Source organism: Scyliorhinus canicula, chromosome 18 (assembly GCF_902713615.1).
Source record: "Scyliorhinus canicula chromosome 18, sScyCan1.1, whole genome shotgun sequence".
Lineage (NCBI taxonomy): Eukaryota > Metazoa > Chordata > Chondrichthyes > Carcharhiniformes > Scyliorhinidae > Scyliorhinus > Scyliorhinus canicula.
In genome coordinates, this window is record NC_052163.1 from 101,442,011 (window position 1) to 101,466,332 (window position 24,322).

At 43.3% G+C, this 24,322-nt stretch overlaps 2 protein-coding genes across 5 annotated transcripts in view; one reads left to right on the forward strand and one right to left on the reverse strand.

Annotated features, from left to right (window-relative positions):
• The window catches only part of mllt1a (MLLT1 super elongation complex subunit a), a 116,510-nt gene extending 113,209 nt beyond the window's left edge, over nt 1-3,301 (forward strand). For both annotated transcript variants that reach the window (XM_038778234.1, XM_038778235.1), the window contains exon 12: nt 2,514-3,301. In XM_038778234.1, coding sequence (XP_038634162.1) covers nt 2,514-2,642 — 129 coding nt within the window. In that variant the 3' untranslated portion in view covers nt 2,643-3,301. The remainder of the gene's footprint in view (nt 1-2,513) is intronic.
• Nucleotides 3,302-10,636: 7,335 nt separating this feature from the next.
• The window catches only part of acsbg2 (acyl-CoA synthetase bubblegum family member 2), a 53,446-nt gene continuing 39,760 nt past the window's right edge, over nt 10,637-24,322 (reverse strand). For all 3 annotated transcript variants that reach the window (XM_038776663.1, XM_038776664.1, XM_038776666.1), the window contains exons 11-15: nt 21,841-22,074; nt 19,242-19,459; nt 16,294-16,433; nt 11,880-12,126; nt 10,637-11,388 (exon numbers count right to left, since the gene is read on the reverse strand). In XM_038776663.1, coding sequence (XP_038632591.1) covers nt 11,270-11,388; nt 11,880-12,126; nt 16,294-16,433; nt 19,242-19,459; nt 21,841-22,074 — 958 coding nt within the window. In that variant the 3' untranslated portion in view covers nt 10,637-11,269. The remainder of the gene's footprint in view (nt 11,389-11,879; nt 12,127-16,293; nt 16,434-19,241; nt 19,460-21,840; nt 22,075-24,322) is intronic.

Consider the following 24,322-nt stretch of genomic DNA (forward strand, 5'->3'; position numbering starts at 1 on the left):
GGTGACGCAGTGGTTAGCACTGCTGCTTCACGACGCCGAGGTCCCAGGTTCGATCCCGGCTCTGGGTCACTGTCCGTGTGGAGTTTACACATTCTCCCCGTTTTTGTGTGGGTTTCACCCCCACAACCCAAAAATTTGCAGGGTAGGTGGATTGGCCACGCTAAATTACCCCTTAATTGGAAAACATGAATATGGTGCTCTAAAATTTATATTTTAAAAAAATAACGTGCAGATTTGCTAAAATGTGATCCCGCCTACAATGGTCAGGATTTACATTGTAACGTCTTGCCAGATCACGTTAGATCTCGCGAGGCATTGCGAGCCGGGTAGATCCCGGGAGCGGGGTCTCCCGGCTTTTATCGGCCCCGCTGTCCCACGACGTGCTGCTTTCCAGGTGCAGCGTGGCCATTAGACCGTGCCCATAGAGACATTATTGTGCAGAAAGAAACAATCTGTGGAGTAATCCAGCCAGTCCCAGTCCTCCGCTCTTACCCCTGTAGTCCTGCAGCTTTATTTGCCTCATGTGCCCAAGTGGTTTCCTTTTGAAATTATTGATGTCTCCACATCCACCACCCTTATAGGCAGCGAGTTCCAGGGAATTGTCACTCACTGCCTAAACGGATCTTTGTCGCACCTGCCCTGTATCCCTTGCACAAAACATTGAGAGGGGGGGGGGGGGGGGAGTGTGTGTGCAGGAGGCGGGTGGGGGGCAGGACAGGTGGGGGTGGGGGGAGACCTGCAGCGGTGATTCGCTCTGGCAGGATTGGAATATTCCTCTAGCAAGAACAGCCGATAATCCCCCCCCCCCCCCCCCCCCAACACACACACACAATGTTCTTTCTAATAAAGTTAATTGACTCTTCCACGGCAGGTAGAAATTATTTGGTAAATGACTTTTTTGAATGAATAGGGGAATTTGGCGGCTGTTACTGCCACTCTGAGGAATAAGTTCTGGAAATGAAGGATATAAAACTCCACACGGTATTTGATATGGAAGCATTTATCTAACCAAAGTTAGAATTTGTTTTTTTTAAAATAATTTTTATTGAAAAACTTTGATTTTATACAACATTGACGCACCTTAGCAAAATACCGAAAATAACAATAATATTAACAATCATATACATTCGCCCCATCCCCATGAACAACCCAGCATTTTAACAACAACGCAAATTAACACACTATAAAGTTACAGAATAAACACTACAATAATGCGCACCCCCCCCCCCCCCCCCCCCCCCCCCCCTCCCCCCGGGTTGCTGCTGCTATTGACCAAGTTACCTATCTCTGAGCCAGGAAGTCTAGAAAAGGCTGCCATTGTTTATAGAACCCTTGTATTGATCCTCTCAGGGCAAATTTGACCTTTTCCAATTTTATAAATCCTGCCATGTCACTGATCCAGGTCTCCACGCTTGGGGGCCTTGCATCCTTCCATTGTAACAGAATCCTTCGATGGGCTACTAGGGACGCAAAGGCCAGGACACCGGCCTCTTTCGCCTCCTGCACTCCCGGCTCTACCGCAACTCCAAAAATCGCGAGTCCCCACCCTGGTTTGACCCTGGATCCAACCACCCTCGACACCGTCCCCGCCACCCCCTTCCAGAATTCTTCCAGTGCTGGGCATGCCCAGAACATATGGGCGTGGTTCGCAGGACTCCCCGAACATCTGGTGCACCTGACCTCACCCCCGAAGAACCTACTCATCCTAGTCCCGGACATGTGGGCCCGGTGCAGCACCTTAAATTGGATGAGACTAAGCCTCGCACATGAGGAGGAAGAGTTGACTCTCTCCAAGGCCTCCGCCCAAGTCCCGTCCTCTATCTGCTCCCCGAGTTCCTCCTCCCATTTAGCCTTCAGCTCCTCCACTGACGACTCCTCCACCTCCTGCATTACCTTATAGATGTCAGACACCTTCCCCTCTCCTACCCACACCCCCGAAAGCACTCTGTCCATCGTCCCCTGCGAGGGCAGCAAAGGGAATCCCTCTACCTGTCGCCTAGCAAACGCCTTTACCTGCAGGTATCTGAACATGTTCCCTTGGGGAAGGCCAAATTTATCTTCCAGTTCCCCCAGGCCCGCAAACCTCCCGCCAATAAACAGGTCCCTCAATTTGCTGATGCCCGCCCTTTGCCACCCCCTGAATCCCCCATCCGTGTTCCCCGGGATGAACCGATGGTTGCCACCCAGTGGAGCCTCCATCGAGCCCCCCCGATGCCGTCTCCACTGTCCCCAGATTCTTAGGGTCGCCGCCACCACCGGGCTCGTGGTAAACCTAAAAAGTTAGAATTTGTTTCACAACCGAGATTGCTGTTCTTCCCAGAGAATAAAGCAACCTCTGTGTGGTCAGTCACGATTCACAGCACCAAATATTGTGTCACGTTTTCGCTGTATTATCAACTGTTTATCTTCCATGAGATTTCCATCAAAGTTGACTGAGGTAAAAATTTACCGAAAGAAATTACCTGAATTTCTGACCCTGGTTTTAAGCAGCCTTCTTTATTTTCCTTCAACAGATTGTAAATCTTATTGAAGAAACGGGACATTTCAATGTTACAAACACAACTTTTGACTTTGACCTTTTCTCACTGGATGAATCCACTGTCCGTAAGCTACAGAGTTACTTAGAGGCCACAGCGACATGACAAGACTCGGGCCTTCAACGCAGACTGTAGTATTTTTAATTAAGAACTAAGACATTGGACTTCAATCCCTGTAGGATGGGAAGCACAGCCTATGAGATGAGGAGCAGCAGCGATGTTACTGGATATTGAATACTTTTCTCTCAAAACTATGAGGCTCAAGTTAAAACCTTCACTGTACGGGATTAAGAAAGTCATTGTCAAAGCGTAAATTTTATCACCATTTATCAGTTCCCTGAAAGCATAGCTATTCTACTGGGTCGGGGGCAGAGAGAAAGGAAGAATACTGAGTGAATTTCTCCCCCAAGAGATCCTCATCTCTCTCCACGCTACCAGAAGAAGACGGGAAAGAAATGTTTTTTAAGAAGCATTTGATGGGACTTTTGTTTTAGCTTAGTGAATTTGTGTGAAATTTTACCGGAAGACTATAGAAGCAATGTATATATTCTGAAAAGAACAAATGAGCTACATCCCTGATGTGAACCGAAGAATTCTGTGGTTTCTAATAAAATGCCAAACAATACAATTTTACTGTGGAAATAAGATTCCAGAAAATGCTCGGCACATTATTGAACTTAGTGTCACTAATGTGGTCTCAGAATCCAGTACAGATCTACTGCATTGTATATTATCTAAAGAATATATATTTTTGAACCCTTTGAGTACTGACTATCCTTTCCCACTTCCAAAATGTGCACATTTTTAAAAATCTTCATTTTGCATAATGATAACTAATCATGCATTTTATAACTTGTCACACAAAAAGGACACCAAAATTCAAAGAATTTTGCCATGCAGGAGGCCACTTGTCCTATCCTGCATGGACCTGCCATCCAAAAGAACCTTCATTCACCTGCCCTTTCACAATACCATGGTTTTTCTCGGAGGTTACAGGTCCAAATCCCTGCCATAATCCCGTAACTATTGTTTGCTTATTGTTCGTTAACAAGCCTACGTGGGACATTATCAATTTGCCTTTTGCAAATCCATAAGCACACCATCTGCATTTCCTTATCAATTCAGTTTTTTTCTCAAGTCTATCAGTCATGACTTGCCTTTTATAAATCTCTGCTCACTATCCTTAATCCAAATATTTCTATGCATTCATTTGATCATATAATGCATCTGGAACTTATCCATGTTAATGTTAGACTGAGTTATCCAGCTTATTCCATTCTTAGAGGTGTTACACTGACAGCCCTCCAATCCTCTCGTATAACTTTCCAATGCAAGGTGGTTGAAAATTTTTGGTCAGCGTCTTTGCTAGACTAGAATATTTGATGGTACAAGATCAAGCAGAAGTCATCTCTTGATTTTGACGCTAACTTTTCCTCCTTCCTTTTACTTTCTGAGCCAGAGACGAGGAGATAGATTTTAGCTCCCACCTGTTCTTGACCTAAACAGAAGTTACTAGAGTCTGTCATTAGGGACAGCTGGACTGGGCATTTGGACAAAAATGAGCAAGCCAGCATAGACTTGTAACGGGTAAGTCATGTCTGGTGAACCTAATTTAATTTATTGAGGAAGAAACAAACATGGTAGATAAAGGAGTGTCTATGCATGCTATTTGTATATGGACTTACAGAAGGCATTTGACAAAGTTCTACATACGAGACTTAACAATGATGAGAGTCCATGGAGTTGGAGGTAATCTCTTAGCTTGAATAGGAAATTGATTAAGAAGTTGAAGACAGGGCAGCATGGTGGCCTAGTGGTTAGCACAACCGCCTCACGGCGCTGAGGTCCCAGGTTTGATCCCGGCTCTGGGTCACTGTCCGTGTGGAGTTTGCACATTCTCCCCGTGTCTGCGTGGGTTTCGCCCCCACAACCCAAAAATGTGCAGAGTAGGTGGATTGGCCACGCTAAATTGCCCCTTAATTGGAAAAAATTATTGGGTAATCTAAATTTATTTAAAAAAAAGTTGAAGACCGGGTAGAGAAAATTAGCATGTTCTCATTGACAGGATGTGACTAATGATTCTCCCCATGGATCTATACTGGACCCTCTGCTTTTTGCTATATTTATAAATGATTTGGATGAGAGTCATATACCTAAGTTTGCTGACACCGAGTTGGGTTGAATGGTAGATGGTATAGATGGGAGCTGAATGTTGCAAAGGGATATTGATGTAAGTGAGAAGGTAGAATTCAATGTGGGAAAATATGAAATCATCAACTTTGAACCTAAGAATGAGAGATCAATGAATTTCTGAAATGGTGAGAAGCTAGGAAGTGTGGACAAACAGGCATTTTTATTGGGGTCCAAGTACAGGAATCACAAAGCCAGGGGACAAGTACAAGAACTAATTAGGCTAATAGAATGAGGGCTGGAATACAAAGGAATGGAAGTCATGCCAAATCTGTAGAAAACTCTGATTAGACTCCATCTGCAGTTCTGAATTCAGCACTGGGCACATCTCAGGAAGGACATATGAGCCTTGCAGGGGTTGTAGCGCAGATTCACCATAACGGTGGGGTTAAATTTTGGGGCCAAGTTGCCGAGACCAAACTTCTGTTCCCAGAGTATAGAAATTTAAGGCATGCTCTGATTGAGGCGATAAGGTTGATAGAAATGATTTTCTCCTGGAAATTCCAGACCATGGCATAACTTTAAAATTAGAACAAAGCATTCATGGGTGAAGACTAGAAGCACTTTGAAAGTGGAAATCTGTAATTGCCCTGCCCAAAAAGCAAAAATGGCGAGATAAATTGAAAATTTCAGGACTGAGTTTGATAAGGTTTTGTCAGGCAAAGGAATTAAGGGATAACATAAGCAAGCCGCGCAGATAAAATTAAGATGCAGGACAACTCAGGATTAAATAATTGGCCCTGGTTCCTGTGTTCATTACCTGAGAGCGGGCACTGATCAGCCCACTTTGGGAAGTTTTAGCCTGAATGTCATCAGCACTACAATGGCTATTTAACTTGTGGATATAGGAGGCCAGGATGTGGTCTATCTTGAAACTTCAACCCGGATGTTGATTCAACGGATGTTGTGGAGTGGCCAGAAGAGACCATGGCATATCTAAAAATCTGTCCGTACTGTGGTAGCTTCTAAGCCTTGAGGCGTGCCTCACACTTACTGGAAGGTATGATGGGGCGTTGGACTGGGACGGGCATAGTAAGAAGTCTTACAACACCAGGTTAAAGTCCCAACAGGTTTGTTTCAAATTACTAGCTTTCGGAGCACTGCTCCTTCCTCGGGTGAATTCACAGACATTCACCCGAGGAAGGAGCAGTGCTCCAAAAGCTAGTGATTTGAAACAAACCTGTTGGACTTTAACCTGGTGTTGTAAGACTTCTTACTGGAAGGTAATAATCATAATAATCGCTTATTGTCACAAGTCGGCTTCAATGAAGTTACTGTGGAAAGCCCCTAGTCTCCACATTCCAGCACCTGTTCAGGGAGGCCGGTTGTCAGCCCCCAGAATCCCTGCCTTCCTTTGGGTCTCCTCCTACATGAAAAGTAGCAACACTGAATCTTTCATTTGTTTCCTTTTAATGGCAAGCAATACCCCTTGAAGAGCTTTTGTCACACAATGCTCAACATCCAGTTCTATAAAATATGTAGCTCACCCTCCCAGCCACCAGGGGGTTGTCCTTTTTGAAAAATTAGCACTAGAATGCCAACTAGGACTACGCTTTGAGTAGACGTCAGTGTTCTGACACACAAAATGTGACATTGCCCTAAAGATTCCGTGGAATAATCTAAGCAAGGTGATTAGAAGAACCTGGAGAGTGGAATTGTATTGTCAAAAATAAGCTTCATGGTGTTCATTCAGATGGTATCAGTATCATTATTGATGAGAAAAATCACTGGCTCCAAAATTCCCAGGGTACCTGGGAATGATGAGATGCCACCTTTTTTCAATTCAGACCCATCTTGAAACCGCTTTCTGCACCAAACCATGAGGATGACATCCCCAGGAGTGTCCTACTTTATGCCCGAAAAGATATCAGCGCTTTTTGTACCAGTTGACATCTGGTGTTATCCCCTTTGAAACACAGGAGTACTCAATTACACTATCAGAACGGCTCCAGTGAGACTGAAGTGTCATTTCAGCCTCCAGGCAACACTGCCTTCGGAGGGTGGGTTGATTGTTGCCAGGGTGGTGACTGCTAACGTTATCAAATAGCATATTGCACAATAGGAACCCACACGTTTCCAGGCCATTATCCCTGTGTGCTGGCTGGAAGTGGTTTGCAAATATGTCACTATTGGCAATCAAGATGGTACTTTACCATCAAACTTAGCAAAGCATGTACATTTTGGAGCACTGGGCTTACCGTTCAGCATTCGGGAGTGATCAGATTTTTTTCTGCGTTGGGTCAGATCATCCATTCTGAGGTAGATCAGAGCACTATTTTTTAAATTTTCCTGTTGAGGATTAGGTAGAATTATATTGGAAACTTTTATCCCATGTCCTTTTTTTAAAAATATGCTACGCTTGTACTATGGTTTGACTTTATTTGTATTTAAGCATTTATAAATAGAAAAAGTTTGTCAGTTGATATTTCTGTAAAGTAGGGCAGCTTTACCAAACATTTCTATCACTAAACCATCAGCATATTACTATATTTTGAATGTGAATTTACTCCTCCTATCACTAGTTTTTAAATTTGTAGTCCACTTCTCTTTCTAATCTGACTATGTGGTCAAGTCAGGAAGTGATCACTTATTCTACCATATGAATGGGTATTTTATTTTTTCCCACTTGGCAAAAGAAATCACGATTTGAAGCCACAATTAATATAAAAAAATAAATTTGAAAGTCCACGAGAAGGGCCCTTTCACCTACAACAAAGAACATAATCCTCCCATGGAAATCCAGAGTTCACAACTTTATTTGGAACACATTCCAATGTGATGCCATGAAAAACGCAAAGGTTCAACGTTGCATATTACATGTTCATGCAAAATTTAGTGTGTTGCAGCAATACAATCTAATAATTTACCAAATACAATACCCATATTTACACAGTCTGGGTGTGATCACTCCTGGAAAATTGTAATAATTATCCTCCGAATAGGGAACTTTCATATTGTGACTTGTTGCAAATATATTAACATGATAATCAAATATTAACGCAAAAAATAGAAATAATCCTTCAAGCAATAATGTGAATGGGCAATGTTTGCAAACTTCAGTATATGTTACCATTTCTAATACCTTGTTGGGGTCGTGCTCAGGTTTAAACAAAAACTGGCAACATGGATACATACATTAAGATGCGGTACATTATTAATAATGCACAGGAATGATCCTCCTATCCTATTAGGGAAAATAATATGTAAATTGTGCACTTAACTTAGTAAGAAAAACAAAACATTGAATCGAGACCAATCGTTATTAAAACCACTGTATAAATCACTCAGAACTTAAAAACAGAACGGAGATCACTAGGTGTCATTTTTGCTCTACATTTTTGTGGCATAAATCAAGTTACAACCAACGCATTATACCTGGCAGCAAAATAATTTAGAGGTGGCTCAATGGGTTACTTTTTCTCCAGTTAATGTCTGTCCCTTGCAATCAAAGATCAGCATCAAAACTATTCAGAACTCAAGTGTTGCAAGTAAATAAGTACAATGGAAAATTTAGTCCCAGCATCAAGTTTTTAGGCACTTTTTTTGCATGTTATCCTAGAAAATATAGTACAGAAGGCCTTTGCAGTCTAGTGTACCTGTCAGTGTCAGCTGTGCAACTGTAGAGCCATTGACTATTTTTTCTTACATTCTATTATTGTCATTTTCAAATACCAACTCAGTTCCACACTCTGTTGCCTTTAGGTTTGTCTATTCCAATGACATCCTGGCAGATCTCCCACAGTCTGCCCTCTATAATCAATGTCCTAATCCACACAAATCCCCATTCACCAATCCCCCATGATCACGGACCTATCTACAGAGAATGTAATTTCACAAGTGAACAGGCACTTCTTTAACTAAGAACTCTTAGATAGCTTGTTGCCTTGAGGGTGCCTGGTAAACTATTTAAAGTAAGTTGAAGTGAGCAGATCATCAATTTAAAGCCGTGATTCATATCTGGACCAGAGTAAGAAATAGAAGAGTTCCTGCAAAGTGAGTTTTAAGAATTAGGAGACTACAGAGCAGGACTTTAAGGATAGTAACACAAAATAGTTCTTGAATGGCAAGGTAGAGGAGGATAAAAGTGACTAGGTAAAAGTAATTTCTGGAGTATTGAGACCAGTTCTAGAACAGAAGCAGCCTTCAGAAAATGGCTAGGCTTAATTGGCTCGGAGCAGGACTGGTACCACACCTCCTGCAGAGTAACTTGGCCATGGTGCAGGGATTAAAATACAGATGGGAGGAGTGACAGTGGGAGACCAAGATGAGGAAGCAGAGAGGAAACAGAGAGAGAAAGATTAAATAAAGCAGGAAAGTTTCAGATTAGGAAAGGGATTATGAAGAGTAAGATTGCAGTGGAAACCAAGACAAATTTCTAGATATAAATACGCAAAATAACATTTGGAGAGCCAGTGGCAAAATTGCCGCGAGTGTGAAATTTCTGCTTCTGCTGCATTTGCAGGAATGTTTTACTCCCACCCAAATGCAGCAGAAGCTCTAACCACAATCCCGGGAGTGGACTGTTTCCAGGTAACACTTCTGCTCAAGGGAAAAAGAATAAGGCAAGTAACTACTCGTACGTTAATGGGTAAAGCATCCAGTAATCCAAATTTGGGATAAAGTTAATACTGAAAGAAGATACAGGTTGAATCAAGGTTTATAAAAGGCAGGCAGAGCCGACAAGTTGAATGGAGGTCTTTTCGGGAATAATGGAGCTATTGACAAGGCAAATATGGGGCATTTGTACAGATTTTCCAAAATACTTGACAAGTTGCTGCATAGCTGGCTTGTTGATGAGAATAAAAATTATGGAACATATCATTAAAAGGGAATGTGTCAGCGTGGATAGAAACTTAAAAGGACCAGAAAACAGACACTTGTGATAGGTAATGCAGTGGAACTTTCCAAGGAGCATTTCATAAGGTGATGTATTATCAATGATCTGGTCTTGGGTCTAGAGGAAACAAAATAGAAATAGCAATTTAACAATAAAAATTGTAGTGAACAATTTCAGGACATCAGAGATAAATTCCTGAATTGGGAAGGTCAACTTCAGATGAAATTTAAAGTGGAGGCTGCACATTTTGGGGAGGGCAAATAAAGGAAAAGATGGACCAATGCTAATTGGAAGAGATCTTGGATCTAGGGCTTTACTCCACAGGTTCAGGGTTACAGAGGTAGAAGTAATGCAAAGGCTATGCAAATCATTGGTATACTTCGGAGAATTAACAAAAATAAAAAGATTTTGCTGTGGGCAGACCAAGGTGACACTGGCTCTTAAGAGTAGAAAGAAAAGGGCAGCACGGTGGTGCAGTGGTTAGCACTGCTGCCTCACGGCACCGAGGTCTCAGATTCGACCCAGACTCTGGGTCACTGTCCGTGTGGAGTTTGTGTGGGTTTCGCCCCCACAACAAAAAGGTGTGCAGGGTAGGTGAATTGGCCACACTAAATTGCCCTTTAATGAAAAAAAATGAATTGGGTACTTTAATTTTTAAAAAAGCGTAGAAAAGTCTAGCAGGAGGTGTTCAATAAGCATGTTAAATTTTTTTTTAAATTAATCTCTAAAAAGACAAAAAGTGGAAGAATGTTTTTTTAAACCGGGTTGTTATAACACAGAATGCCACAGCAGTACAAGAATGAAAAGTAGAATCACAATAGCTTCCAGAAGTGGATGACTGGTTGACACAGAAAACAGATGGCTCTCTCAGTCAGCTAGTGTATACATGATTTCCCAAATACACCTGCACTGCAAGAGTCAATGGTTCTATCATCCTACAAAGTTTAAAGCACTGCTGCATTATAGTATGGCTTTTCATATATAAAAATGAGACGTTTTGTTTTTCGACCTGGCTTGTCCAAATGGGGCTGTACAATTCTTCTACAAAATGTACACTTGAAACACAAAAAAATATACTTCATGACAATTCTGCTTTAATAGCCACAAAAACACCACAAGTTTGACACGCTTAAATAAAAGATGTTTTTTGGGCTGCACAAAAAATTAAAACAAAAATGGAAATCCTGAAATAATAGCCTTTTATACAAGTGGTTGCTCAAAATCTTAAAATTATATCACACTTCTTTGAAGACTATAATAGTGAACAGGAGAATGTCTGCTATTCATCATGGATTTTGTAAACGACATTTTGTTCTGTATCCAAGAGACATTACTATAGACAGAATGTTTGTTGCGCACCCTTCATTTTTACTACAGTTTGACACATTCCCACAGTAAGGAAGTCAAATGGTAAGTTTCCTCACCTGGACAACACACACATAATAGAACTTTTCAAATGAGCAAGTTTGCAGGGTTAAGCCTGCTTGAAGCAAAAAGCTCTGGTTCGCACGTAATTTTTGTTTTAACAACCCCAATTCCTGAAAAGTAGATGCAATATAATTATTTTCTTCATTGTGGCAACATCTGTGAAACATGGAAAATTTATTTGCGGCAAAAATGCCAAAATATGTTAAAATAGCAAAATTAAAAATACAAACAATGTACAAATCCAGCTGGTGTTTCACTGCTCTAGTAACAGTTGAGTCTATTTTGCTGTCAGTGGATTATCTGGCATGTTTGGGGTTATTGCATCCTTGTAGAAATCATCGATTTGGTCACTGTACATCTTCGACACAACAGGCCTTTTCAGTTTCATCGTTGGACCTGTGAATAACAATGGGCAATAGGCCAGAAGTGAGATTTATTTTTAATGTTTTTTTTTTTAAAAACAGGCTATTTATTTCTTGCTGCCTTGCTCCAAACGTTTTAAAAGGAGCAACTTACTTCTGCTTGCTACTTTCCCTTTCTACTGTGCATGTAATCATGGGCAGAAAACCAACACATGCAACTATCCCATATTAAAACTAATCAACCTAACTTGCACGGCCGCTGGTTCACGGTGTACGTTTTGACTTGACCTACTTTGAAATGATTGCTTTCATAATGGGGCCAACAGGTTGAGCTTCGACCTGCAAAATCCTTCCAGCACACGAAAATGGCAGAACGCAAGGGTGGGAGAGCATCCTGGTCAGCCATGTTCAAGTGCGGAGTGGCGACAGTCGAGCAACCCGTTCCAGGTAAAACCTCACCATGCACCACACGGTGCGGGAAGAGAAACAACAACTTTGAAATAATAACACAGATTCGTCCCTTACCCAGTTCTCCTCCTGGAATGGAGAAATCCTTTTCTATAAGAAGCCACTTCTGGATGCGCTGTGCATTTGAACAAGCTTTTTCATTCACACGGTTGATGCTCTCCTGTATAGCAGCGTACACTTCAGCATCTCTGCTGGTTAGGATTTCTGACACCTTTGTGGCTTTGCTCCCTAACTTTTGGCAGAACTGAACTGCTTCTTCCGTTAGGTTATCCTGTGGCTCACCAGTATCATTGTTCACGTCGCACTGGAACCAGGAAAAGTAAAGCGAGTTATTGAACAGGTCATAACACGCAAATATAGAGCTGTAGAAATAGAATCATTGGTAGTATTAAATTTGCAACTGATAAACTGTTCACTATTACAATCCATCATCATTGCAGAGACGACACTGCTGCCTCAAGGCGCTGAGGTCCCAGGTTTGATCCCGGCTCTGGGTCACTGTCCGTGTGGAGTTTGCACATTCTCCTCATGTTTGTGTGGGTTTCCCCACCACAACCTAAAGATGTGCAGGGTAGGTGGATTGGCCACGCTAAATTGCCCCCTTAAAAAATGAATTGGGCACTCAAAATAAAAAATTTTTAAAATCATTGCTGAGACTAATTACAATGAATTAGAAATAAAACAAATAATTTTTTTTAGGTACAGTCTCTATATTTCTTACCCACCTGCCAGAACTTTTTCTTCCCTGGTTTTAAACATAAAAAGCAAAGTTATCAATTTTAGAGTCTTCTTCAGAAACTTTTATATTCAACTCAGCAATCCTCAAGAACTTGTTGTATCGGTTCATTTGTTCGGTTTGCAGGAACGAGAATGAACTGCACCCACCCCTCAGAACCCGGGACCGCCCTGGTGGGGGGCAGGGGGGATAGGGCCGGTCCGACGCAAGGCCGATCGGGGGGGGGGGGGGGGGGGGGGGGGGGGGGGGGGGGCTACATTTCGGAGCTGCCCCCACAGTCTGAGTCCGCCATGGCGCAGCCACTTCAGGTCACCATCGTGCTCATGCACGGACCAGAAACCGGAGGTTCAGGGACCCATATCTGCAGCTAAAGCTGCGTGAATTACTCTGGGTCCCTGCTAGCCCCCTGAAGGTGAGTGAATCGACTGATCTTTTTTTCAGGAAACTCCAGAGTGCAACGCCAGTCTTTTTACACCAGCATGGGGACATAGTCCCATTTTGGGAGAATCCAGCCCCTCATCTTTCTTTTTAATTCCAGATATTCTCCACACATCACTGATCAAGTAATTCGAAGAAGGTCCTTTTGCAGACATTCTGTATCTAAAGTCCAAACATTGGTGACGGTGCTCCAGACTGCTACTTTGTCCATTCAGACCTGCTCATGAAGCAAATGTGACAAGGGGATACATGCTTTGTAACTGCTGAGTTTTATGTTGTAGAAATGGAGACCACTTATTTCCTGTTATTGCAGCCCAAGTCCAAAAGAGCTGAACTCCAGAGGTGAGGCGAGAGTCAATGACCTTGACATCAAGACAGCATTTGACCAAGTATAAAGGAGCTTTAGCAGAATCAGTGGGAATCGGGGGGCTCGAGTCATACCTAAAGGAGTTTCTCAGGGTAGTGTACTGGGCCCAACATTTGTCAGCTGCTTTATCCAGGACCATCATAAAAGGTCAGAAGTGGGGATGTTCATTGATGATCGCACATGTTCAGCACCATTCACAACATCTCAGATACTGAAGCAGTCTGTACTTGTAGCAAGACCAGGACAATGTTCAGGCTTGGGCTATTAAGTGGCCAATAACATTCAAGCCACACAAATGCAAGGCAATGACCATCTCCAACAAGTGAGAATCTAACCATCGTCCCATGACATTCAATGATATTACTATCCTCGATTTCCCCACTAACAACAGCCAAGGGGGTTACCATTGGCAAGATACTGAACTGGACCCAACATACAAATAATGTGGTCACAAGAGCAGCTCAAGAGTCTGGGAGTTAGAACATAGAACAGTACAGCACAGAACAGGCCCTTCGGCCCTCGATGTTGTGCCGAGCAATGATCATCCTACTCAAACCCATGTATCCACCCTATACCCGTAACCCAACAACTCCCCCCCCTTAACCTTACTATTAGGACACTACGGGCAATTTAGCATGGCCAATCCACCTAACCCGCACATCTTTGGACTGTGGGAGGAAACTGGAGCACCCGGAGGAAACCCACGCACACACGGGGAGGACGTGCAGACTCCACACAGACAGTGACCCAGCCGGGAATCGAACCTGGGACCCTGGAGCTGTGAAGCATTTATGCTAACCACCATGCTACCGTGCTGCCCCTATTGTGGCATTCTGTGGCATTAACTCACTCCTGACTACCCAAACACTGTCCACCATCTACAAGGCACAAATCAGACGCGTGATTGAATACTCTTCACTTGCCTGGATGAGTACATCTCCAACATCTCCCAAACTGCCTTCCTAACAGCCCAGTGCGTGTAACTATGCCAGATGGACTCCGATGAATTCATGAAAGCAGCTCAACATCACCTACTCAAGGGCAATTAGGGCTGGGCAATAAGGGCTGGCCTAGCCAGCAACACCCACAATCCATGAAAGTGTAAAACAAAAAACAATACAAAGCTGAAAAATATTGTTGATATCCATTAAGCAGGTCCCAAGAACTAATAGAACAGATTTACTGCTTTGTGGCCCTGTGATCCGTCAGATAGCTGAAGTACATTGGGTCTGTGATAGGAAGGTATACATTTCCTCATCCATTAGCAAGGCCTGGACATGATTCTTGCCTCGGTCAGGGTCTCGTGCTAGGATCAGGGGAAGCCTTTGGGAATCCTAAACACTAGCAATAGCATTCTCCCTGCTGCCTGAGAGAATCTAATAATTGTGCTAAAGAGGTGTTCAATCAAGTGTCAGTTAAATGCTTAATTCTTGTGTTCTGCTGTGGTAACAAACAAACAAGTCTTCATGCATTACCCTGCAAGTAGTTGTGGTAAACACCACTGGTCACACACTACGTGTATTACGGTACTGCCACTGTACTACAGTTAATACAGTAAATCTCAGCCTGCTGGCTCCTCCCAGCAGGCGCTGTATAAAAGTGTATGCTCTCCCGCGCTGCTTCCATTCTGATTCCAGCTGCAGCAGGCTTAACATTAGTGCAATAAAGCCTCAATAGTTTCACCATTTAGTCTCGTGGTCATTGATGGTAAATCAGTAGTAAAATATCCCAAGGTGCGTCACATAAATTGACACCAAGCCGCACATGGAGGAATTTAGAGCTGATGATCAAAAGCTTAAAATCAAAGGAGATTTTAAAAAGCGTCTTGAAAAAGGAACAAAGAGAGGTGGAGAGGGGGAATTCCGAAGCTTGGGGCAGAAGCACTTTGGCAATTGCTTTTGTTTACATTTAAACTTGAACAAGGTTATAAAACAGGTCTGAGGCAAACTAATCTAGGCTTGGCATGAAGACAGAAATGAATAGTAAATGTATTAAAAATGTCTGAAGGAAATTATTCCTTTCCAGTCCACTCCAGCAGCGTAATAGTTCTTCACTCTTCACTGCAGCCACCTCCTGCACAGGTAAAAGAATTGAAATCTGTACTGTTGCTGATATTTTCCCCAGCTCTCCACTACAATGATTGGAGGCCCCCAGCTGCAATCCAAATGACATTGCTGGCACTGCTGGTGTCACCTGGGTGCCAGCCTGGCACTTATAAGATAGCACTGCCCACTAGCAGGGCCACGGCCAGGGTGCCAGATTGGCACTGCCAATGTGCCATTTTGTGTGTGCTGGCAAAGGAGGTCGGGGAAGAGGAAAACAAATAATAAATAAACTGAAAAGCTAAAATAAAAGCAAGGAGCACAATTTAGTGTCTTTATCTCAACAGCTGTAAGCAGCAAATAAAAGGAAAAATATGTCAAAGGGAACATGAAAACATATTTCACTCCCAAACATTCAGAGATTTACAGGTTTTTCCAGTAGAGACAGGAATGAAGATTAGCTTGATGCAGACAAGATAAAAAAAAAGGAACAACACACATAAGATTGTCTGTGATTACTGGTGGACATGAATCACCACACAGGGCGAGAGAGGAAAAAAGATGGACTACGCAAAGGGATCGCCATGTCAATTAGTGAAAAGTTAATTTTAAAATCAGATCCTGGAAAAACTACTTATTCAAAAGGAGAGAGAGAGAGAATTACAAAGTTGCCGGAGTGCCAATTGAACCTTGGATGGTGGGCTGGCGAATTGAGGTCGAGAGAGACGAGCTTGATAGGCTTGCCTCACTTTTCATTGTAAAAACACAATTCACCTCAAAATTAAAGGCCCTGCAAACTTTCCTTGCGCACATTGGGATACCTTCCAAATGGCAACCTGAACATATACAGTCCGACAGCTGCTATAAATAAAAAATAAAACAAAATACCTTTAGTGTTAATAACATCGCTAGGAATTTGCGTTTATCTCCTATCAGCATGGCATTGCTGATGATTGGCAAACGTTGCTTTACAGCGTCTTCGATGGGAATAGGCGCAATGTTCTCCCCACCAGCAGTAATAATCAACTCTATCACAGAAAAAAAACACAGATAATTAGCAATGAAACACAGGTTCCACAATGAAGGCAGAGGCATTGTATTTATACAACACTAGTCATGGCCTTAGGACATCAAGGTAAGTACATACTTATTTTTGAAGTGAAGTGAAGTCACATTATTACGGCACAAAGGCCACGTTAGGAATCTCGGGTTAATTCCCCAGGAATTAGCAGGACAGATTTTCCTGGGTCTCTGCAGAGGTGTACTAGGCTGACTGGGCACTGCACAGGCATCAAAAATTGGGTAGGTCACAGTGCACGTCTGTAAAGAGAGTCGCTTGATATTGCTCTTCATTTACAATAACCGCTGGATTCTGAGGTTGCAGATGCAGGAAAATGTCCCTTAGCGTTAGCAGAGGTTAGCTAATGTACGAGACCGTTGATGGATAGGATGAGAACGTTCCTATACATTCCTGTTCGTGAAAATATCATTGCGATGTTGCAGGTCACCTTGCCGGACCTCACCATCACTTTATTCTCGGCTATAACCTTTCCCCCTAGATTTCCACCCACTGAAAGATCCAATTCTATATAGTTCTTTGAAAAAAAAATCAAACTCATGGGATGTGGGCTTCACAGGCTGGGCCAGCATTTATTGCCCATGCCCGATTACCCTTGAACTCAATGGCTCGCAAGACCATTTCAGTGGGCATTTAAGAGTATAGAACTTTTGCTATGGATCTGTAGTCACATGTCCAGATACGGACGGCAGACTTCCTTCCCTAAAGGACATTAGTGAACCACACGGGTTTGTACAACAATCAACACTGATTTCTTGGCATCATTAGACTTTTTTTCAATTCCAAAACTTTTCCTGAATTCAAATTTCACCATCTGCTGTGGTGTAATCAGAGTCCAGGACCCCAGAGTATTACCCGAGCTCACTGGATTACTAGTTCAGTGACACCACCACCCTAATAGGAGTTCAATGAAGGAATGAATGGAACAGATTGGGAAAACATGGAAAAAGATAAAATGACAGTGCTGGGAACCGCAATCGGAAAACATTACCGGTGAGCCGTCTAATGACATTCCTGTTTACCAGTCCCTTAGGCATACTGGCCAAGGTGATGTATAGTACAAAGACCGCCCCCCTGGGCCTTTGGATTTCAGAAACCGACGGTATTTCTGAACTCCCTCCTTTTTCGGAGATAGCTGGAAACCTGTTTGGGGTGAATTCTTTGCTATCCCAGTGCTAGAATCAGTGTCCGATTAAGAAAATAGAGTCAGATCTCAAACAATCCAATCTAATAACTCTGCAGAATACTAGAGGAGCAGTTCTGAAGGGGAGCTCTCATCAATAGTTTTTGAAGCCACTATCATTTGTGATGATTCCATCCCATATTTCTGCATACAACTGAACTCAGATTATATGCAAGTGCCTTCTGAGGGAAGGATTACCTTTGCTAAACTTCCCCATCTCCTCCAGGCCATACCCGAAAACTTTACCTCTTTGACCAAGCTGCCAATCATCAAGCCTAGTACCTTAACATAGCGAATATCTAATTAATTTTACGGTTAGCTATTAAATGTTGTTTGACAATGCTTGTGAAGCATGTTGGGACACATTATGTTAAAGGTGCTATCTAAATGCCTGGGTTGTTGTTGGATCATTCGAACAAGAATCCCAGAGAGCCACAGATTGTGGATATTGCTCTCTCTTGCAGTTATTGAGACAGTCATGGGGCTGATGACCAGTGTTAAGAATGGAGCAAAATTACGAGTTAATAAATGAAACTGGGATAAAATAGAAACAATTGAAAGGGAAATTGATACGGGCAGCTGTCTAAAGGGGTTTTGATATGTGAATTAGCAAGAGAAAAGCAAATGTTTACCTATGTGATGAGGGGAGAGATAAGAAATTGACACAGACGCTAAAACCCGGGTCCACCGGGTGGGTAACATCAAAGGGAAACAATATTGGATGTTGTTGGGGAACAAGGAGCATTTCAGAGTTTAGGAAACGTAGGTAGTAGCAAACAAAGGGGTAACTTCATGTAATACTCTGTTTATACCGCCATCAGTGTGGTTAAGCGTACTGTTGTATTGTCCTTCTTGTTGTGCGTTTTTCTCTTCAGCTAATAAATATTCCTTATCAATTGATCGCAAAACAACTGGATTATTCCTTCCTGGTTTGCATATCTTTTCTTATAGTATACCAAATTGAAAATATACATCACGAAGAACCAGTGTTCCAAGTTACCTCCACATTTAACATCAGTGGGGTTCTTAACACCAGAAACTGAGCACTATGGCAAAGGGCTGCTGACTTGTGTCCTATCATGCTATGTTGGTTAAGCATGGATGTAGGGATTTCCAAAGAAGTTCAAAAGCACAGGCTTACAGACAATTCTATACAAATTCTGGTATTGTTAAAAGGATTCTGACAAGGGGAACATTTTATAATTGGAAAAAAAAAATTCAATTGCTAAAGCGAGTCACGTTATTGCGAAATACGCTAAATCTTTTCGGCTTAATTTTTTTCATTCTAAACATTGGAATTTTCTGTTACTTGGGAAAATAAATAAATAGTGGATGGGAACATTTTGAAAAGCACTGTGAGCAATCTGTTGGGAAAACATAATACATAATCCACACAGAGTGAGCAGTTTTTCCAAATACACAAGTGATAGCCTCTGTTATAAAGAAGGGCAATAGGAAAAATAACAAGGGCGTGACATGAAAATAAAGATATATGTAGATAGAAAGTGCATGCAGGTCCCCCCCCCCCCCCCCCCCCCCCCCCGGCCATGATACATAGATTATGAAAGTAGTTACCTTTAATTCTTCCCGTGATATATAGGAATCCATTCTCATCATGTTTTCCCAGATCGCCCGAGTGGAGCCAACCATCCTCATCAACTGCTTCTTCGGTCTTATCCGCCATGTGCAGATACCCCATGAACACGTGCCTGCCCCAAAAACAAATCTCGCCGCAGCCATCCGCGTCAGGATTCAAGATTTTTGTTCTGCAGCCAGGCATCACCTTCCCGCAGCTAGAAGAAATACATCCATCAATAACACGAAGCAAAAACAAATATGGAATAAACTTCGGGATTGAAATTCTGCTCTGGGTAAACTGGTGGTCCTAGTGTATCATGTAGCAGTGCACAGAAGGCATTGGTGTGTATGCTTTTTTTTTTTACGCTGCCCTCAAGAGAGGGTATTTTCCTTGAAACAAAGAAGGTCGACGGGTGACTTAATTAAGGTGTACAAAAATGATGAGGGAAAGAGGTAGAATGGACAGGATAAAATAGTTTCCTATTCTAGAACCACGGGACATAGATTTTTTTTAATAAAAAAAGTCAATTTAGAGTACCAAATTATTTTTTTTCCCAATTAAGGGGCAATTTAGTGTGGCCAATGCACCTAACCTGCACTTCTTTGGGTTGTGGGGGTGAAACCCACGCAGACACGGGGAAAATGTGCAAACTCCACACGGACAGTGACCCAGGTCCTCGACGCTGTGAGGCAGCAGCGCTAACCACTGCGCCACTGTGCTGCCCCAACATAGATTTACATTAAAGATGAGGCAGAAGGTGTAAAGGGGACATGAGGAGGAACCTTTTTTACACAGAGGGCAGCGGAGGTCTGGAAATCACTGCCCGAGTTGGTGGTGGAGGCAAAAACTCTGAACTATTTTAAAAAGTACCCTGACCTGCATTTACGTACTCTAAGCTACAGAACTGTGGATCGGGTGCAGGAAGGTGGGATTAGAAAGGGCACCTGGGTGTCCTCGGCTGGCATGGACAAGATGGGCCGAATGTCCTTCTATGATTTAGATGCAGCCGATGGGGTTCCCTCATTACCAGCATCATGCAAAAGGAGTGTCGCTATCAGGTTTTCCTGTAGAAGAGCCTTCTTTTGTATGGCTTTAGGAGCTGAAACTGTACAGGCAGCTTCCATATCAAGTTCCCCAAGTAGCCCGACAACTAATTCTACGGGGTGGAGGACAGTGGAGCCACCGAGGGTGTCGCATGGTCGGGGGATGTGGTGGAGTTTCTCAAGTTGAAAAAAATTAAGTTTGTTCTTAAAGAGTCAGAGGAGGGGTCCTTTATAAGATGGAGAGAATGTTTTTTTCCTATTTAAGGAATTGTTTGCCGCTAGTGGGTGGGTGGGGTTGTTAAGGGGAGAAAAGGGGACTGTTTGGATTATGTTATGTTTTTGAAAGATTGTGATGTGTATTTTGGTTTGGAATAAACCAGCTCTAGGGGTTTGGCCAAGGGTGGTGTCATGACTGGTATAGGCTTGGAGGGCCGAAAGGAGTGTTCCTATGCTGTATTATTCTTTGTTCTCTAACCCCAGGATGCCAAACTTGAATTGAGGGCAAGATGTTATTGTGTGCTCTATGCTTTTCCAGAGATGCCACAGTCACAGCCAGGTGTGCTATGTGTACATCAGGTGGCCATGTCCAGTCCGGGGAGATTGTGGTGTTGTGATGTCTCTGGACGAGTAATGCAGAGGCTGAGGTTAATGCTCTGCGGATCTGGGTTCAAATCCCACTATGGCAGCTGTCAAAACCTGGAATTGAAAATAGTTTCAGTGACAGTGACCATGATAACTATCATCGATGGTCGGAAAAACCCATCTGGTTCACTAATGTCCTCTAGGGAAGGAAATCTGCCATCCTTACCTGGTCTGGCCTACATGTCATTTCAGATTTCCTTCTCTAAAAGGCAGCAGATTTCCTTCTCTAAAAGGACATTAGTGAACCAGCTGGGTTTTTACGACAATCGATAACAAGTAAATCAGATGGGTTTTTACGACAATCGAAAACAGTTTTGTGGTCATCATTGGACTTTTAATTCCAGACTTTTGTCGAATTCAAATTTCACCTTCTGCAGCGGCGGGATTTGAACCTGGGCCCCCAGAGCATTACTTTGGTCTCTGGATTGCTAGCCCTGTGACAATACCACTGCGGCACCACCTCCCCTTATGGAGGTGCAGAAACCCCCAACCCATGCAACATCAGCATAGCCCCCATCAGAAAGCATGGGGCTAATACCTTACACGAGGTGGAGAGCCGTTTCACCAGGACCCGAAATAGATCAGTGCTGCCAGTCATCTGGAGCGAAATTTCATTCCTTTGAAATTAATTTTCCAAACATATATATATATTTTTTTAAATAGACAATTTAACCACTTTTCACCTCCAGCATAAAGAGAAACTCACTCCAAAGTACAATTTCACTGAGAATTTATAGGAATACGTTTCTGGCTCAGTGGTAAGAATTAGTCCCGCGTAACAAGAGGAGCGCAGACTTTTGATGGATTACCCTCTGCTAAAATCCACTGCTTTCAGAGGAGAAAAAAAGCTGTTAAAACATAGCTGCTCGACATGGCGACTTCAGTTCAGAATAGAGGGAAGTGACGCTACCTCGAAATCCTGAAGGAGTCAGGTACAGAAACGGTGTGGGGTCCCGTGCTTTCGCTCATTCCGTACAGCTCGTATAACGGGATGTTGAGGCTAAGGAAGAACTCCAACGTGTCTTTGGTTATCGGAGCTGCTCCGGTATAACATTTTGTGCACCGAGTCAATCCTAAACCATTCCGAACCTTTTTAAACACCAACTGGTTAGCCACCCGGAAGTCAAATGAAAGAGCCCTATTTCTGGGGAAAAAAAACACAATATAAATATTTAGTTAGGCTTAAAACATTTTTGTGTGTTGCTATTGCAAAACAATTGTGTAATTTATCACTTGTGATGGCAGTGCATATTGGTAGAATGCTGAAAAAAAAAATGTGAAGACAGCAGTGTGGTGGTAATATTACTTAACTAGTAATCCAGAGGCATAGGTTCATGCCCTGGAGACATGGGTTCAAACCCCACTAAGGCAGCTGATGCTATTTAAATTCAATATTGGAATGCAAAGTTATTCTCTGCAGCGGTGAAAACTTATCATCGATTGTCATTAAAAACCCATCTGCTTTACTAATAACCTTTAGGGAAGGAAATCTGCCACCCTTGCTTGGTCTGGCCTACATGTGACTCCAGATCCGCAGCAATGTCGTGGACTCTGAAATGCCCTCCAAGATGTCCTAGGAAGCCACTCAGTTCAAGGGCAATAGGGATGGGCACAGAGATTAGAGGAGACATACTCTGGTTGTAAATAGAAGTCCTTCCAACTGATGCCATGTATCGGAGAGATGAAAAACTGCAACACCTGGAACATCTGGTACTTTAATATGGCAATAAATGTTACAAAATCTTTTTAAAAAAAGAGGCAGTGGGCCTTCACAGTTCGATCAGTATGGTCCTCAAAAAAGGTGATGGTGAAAACATTTTGTAGATTACAACTTGAGGAAATTGAGGAAAAGCCTCGGACATTTTGTCAGTTGTTTTGGGATACCAGCTCATGTGGGCATCGACATTTCTGCAGCTGTTAGTGCTACCAAATTGGGCAATTTGTTTGGATGGGAGCCAAGTGTTTTCTTTGGAGGCCCGCCTGGGAAATATTAGGGGCATCAACATTGTGTGCCTTTGGAGTTTTGAACAAAAATGTCACCGCCTAGCAGCACAGAAACGGAGATAAACTGCTTGTTACCAGATGTTAATTGGGCACGAGCAGCCTTGGGCAATGTACTCAATAGGTTCCATGACAGGACTAAAGGGTTATATCTCAAATTTCAAGAAGTCATGAAGCTTAATTACAAACTGACTGGAAACATTGCGCATGATCTACCAGCCACAGTGTACCCGAAAGCAGCGTGCAGCAGCACAATGTGGCCAGTAAGTGCCAGGAGACCCCACTCCCAGGATCTACCCAGTTTGCCACGCCTCATGAGCTCTAACAAGGCTCGCGAAACGTTGTGATGGGAAACCCACCCATTGTGGGAGGGCTTCACTTTTTTGACAACTCTGCATTTTAGAGCGAGACAGCTGGTGTCAGTCTAATATCCAGTTCCCTGAGGTAACCAAGGCGTTGGGATCTAACCCCTTCGTCTTGGAGACCTTGGGTGATCGGCCTTCAATATTGGTCTCCACAAATGGGGACCAGACGGAATGGCATTCGTGGGGGTCTCCCAGGGGATTGAAGGCCCCCAGGTGCTCTCTGTGCAGTGTGGTACCCTGGCACTGCTGGTGCCATCTGAGCACCCTGGCAGTTTGACCCGTTTGCCAGGTGACAGCGTGCTAGGTTGGTACATCTCTGCGCGGTGGTGATTGGGCCAGGGAGGTGCGCTACGCAGGGGTGTGGGGGCTCGACAGATGAGGGGCACTTCAATGCAGGAAACGGGACTAAGTGAGGCCCTGACCGCGCGTTCCCCGCCGAGGCCCCATATCTAACGGGAGCCATGTTAGATAGCTGGGAAACGTGCTCGCTATAGTTTCCTTTTGGTTCAATCGGGCCCGTTATTTGAAACTGCGGAGCAGGATTTTTGTTTTGGGGTCTGGATCATGTTGTCAGAATCAGATTTGGATCCTGATCCTGCAGCGTGTCAGAAATAGTCACCTGAATTGATGTTCAAAGGAATGTTCCATCATGGCCAATTAAAGATGATGTGTGGGAGCGGGCACACAATTGATGCTGGAAGTTCAATAGGAGACCCTTCAGCACCAAGAATGTAGCAGGCAGCCAATGCAAGTAAGGGAGAGGGGGTGTGACTTAAGATGGAGGGCACGGTCCCCCCACAATCAGAGCTCCAGCCATCTTTCGATATTGGCGGCACCAGTTTGGGGGTAATAAGTTTCTGGAACACTGGCTTCCCGATCTGTCACTAGGAGGTCTGCCTTGACTGGGGGCCACTGCAGCAGGCCTGCCTGGCAACTGGAAAACTCAGTTGGCTGCTGAATAAGCTCCTTAGCTGGTTGAAAATGGCCCAGTGATGGGGCAAAGCCAGAAAATCTGGAAAATTCAAC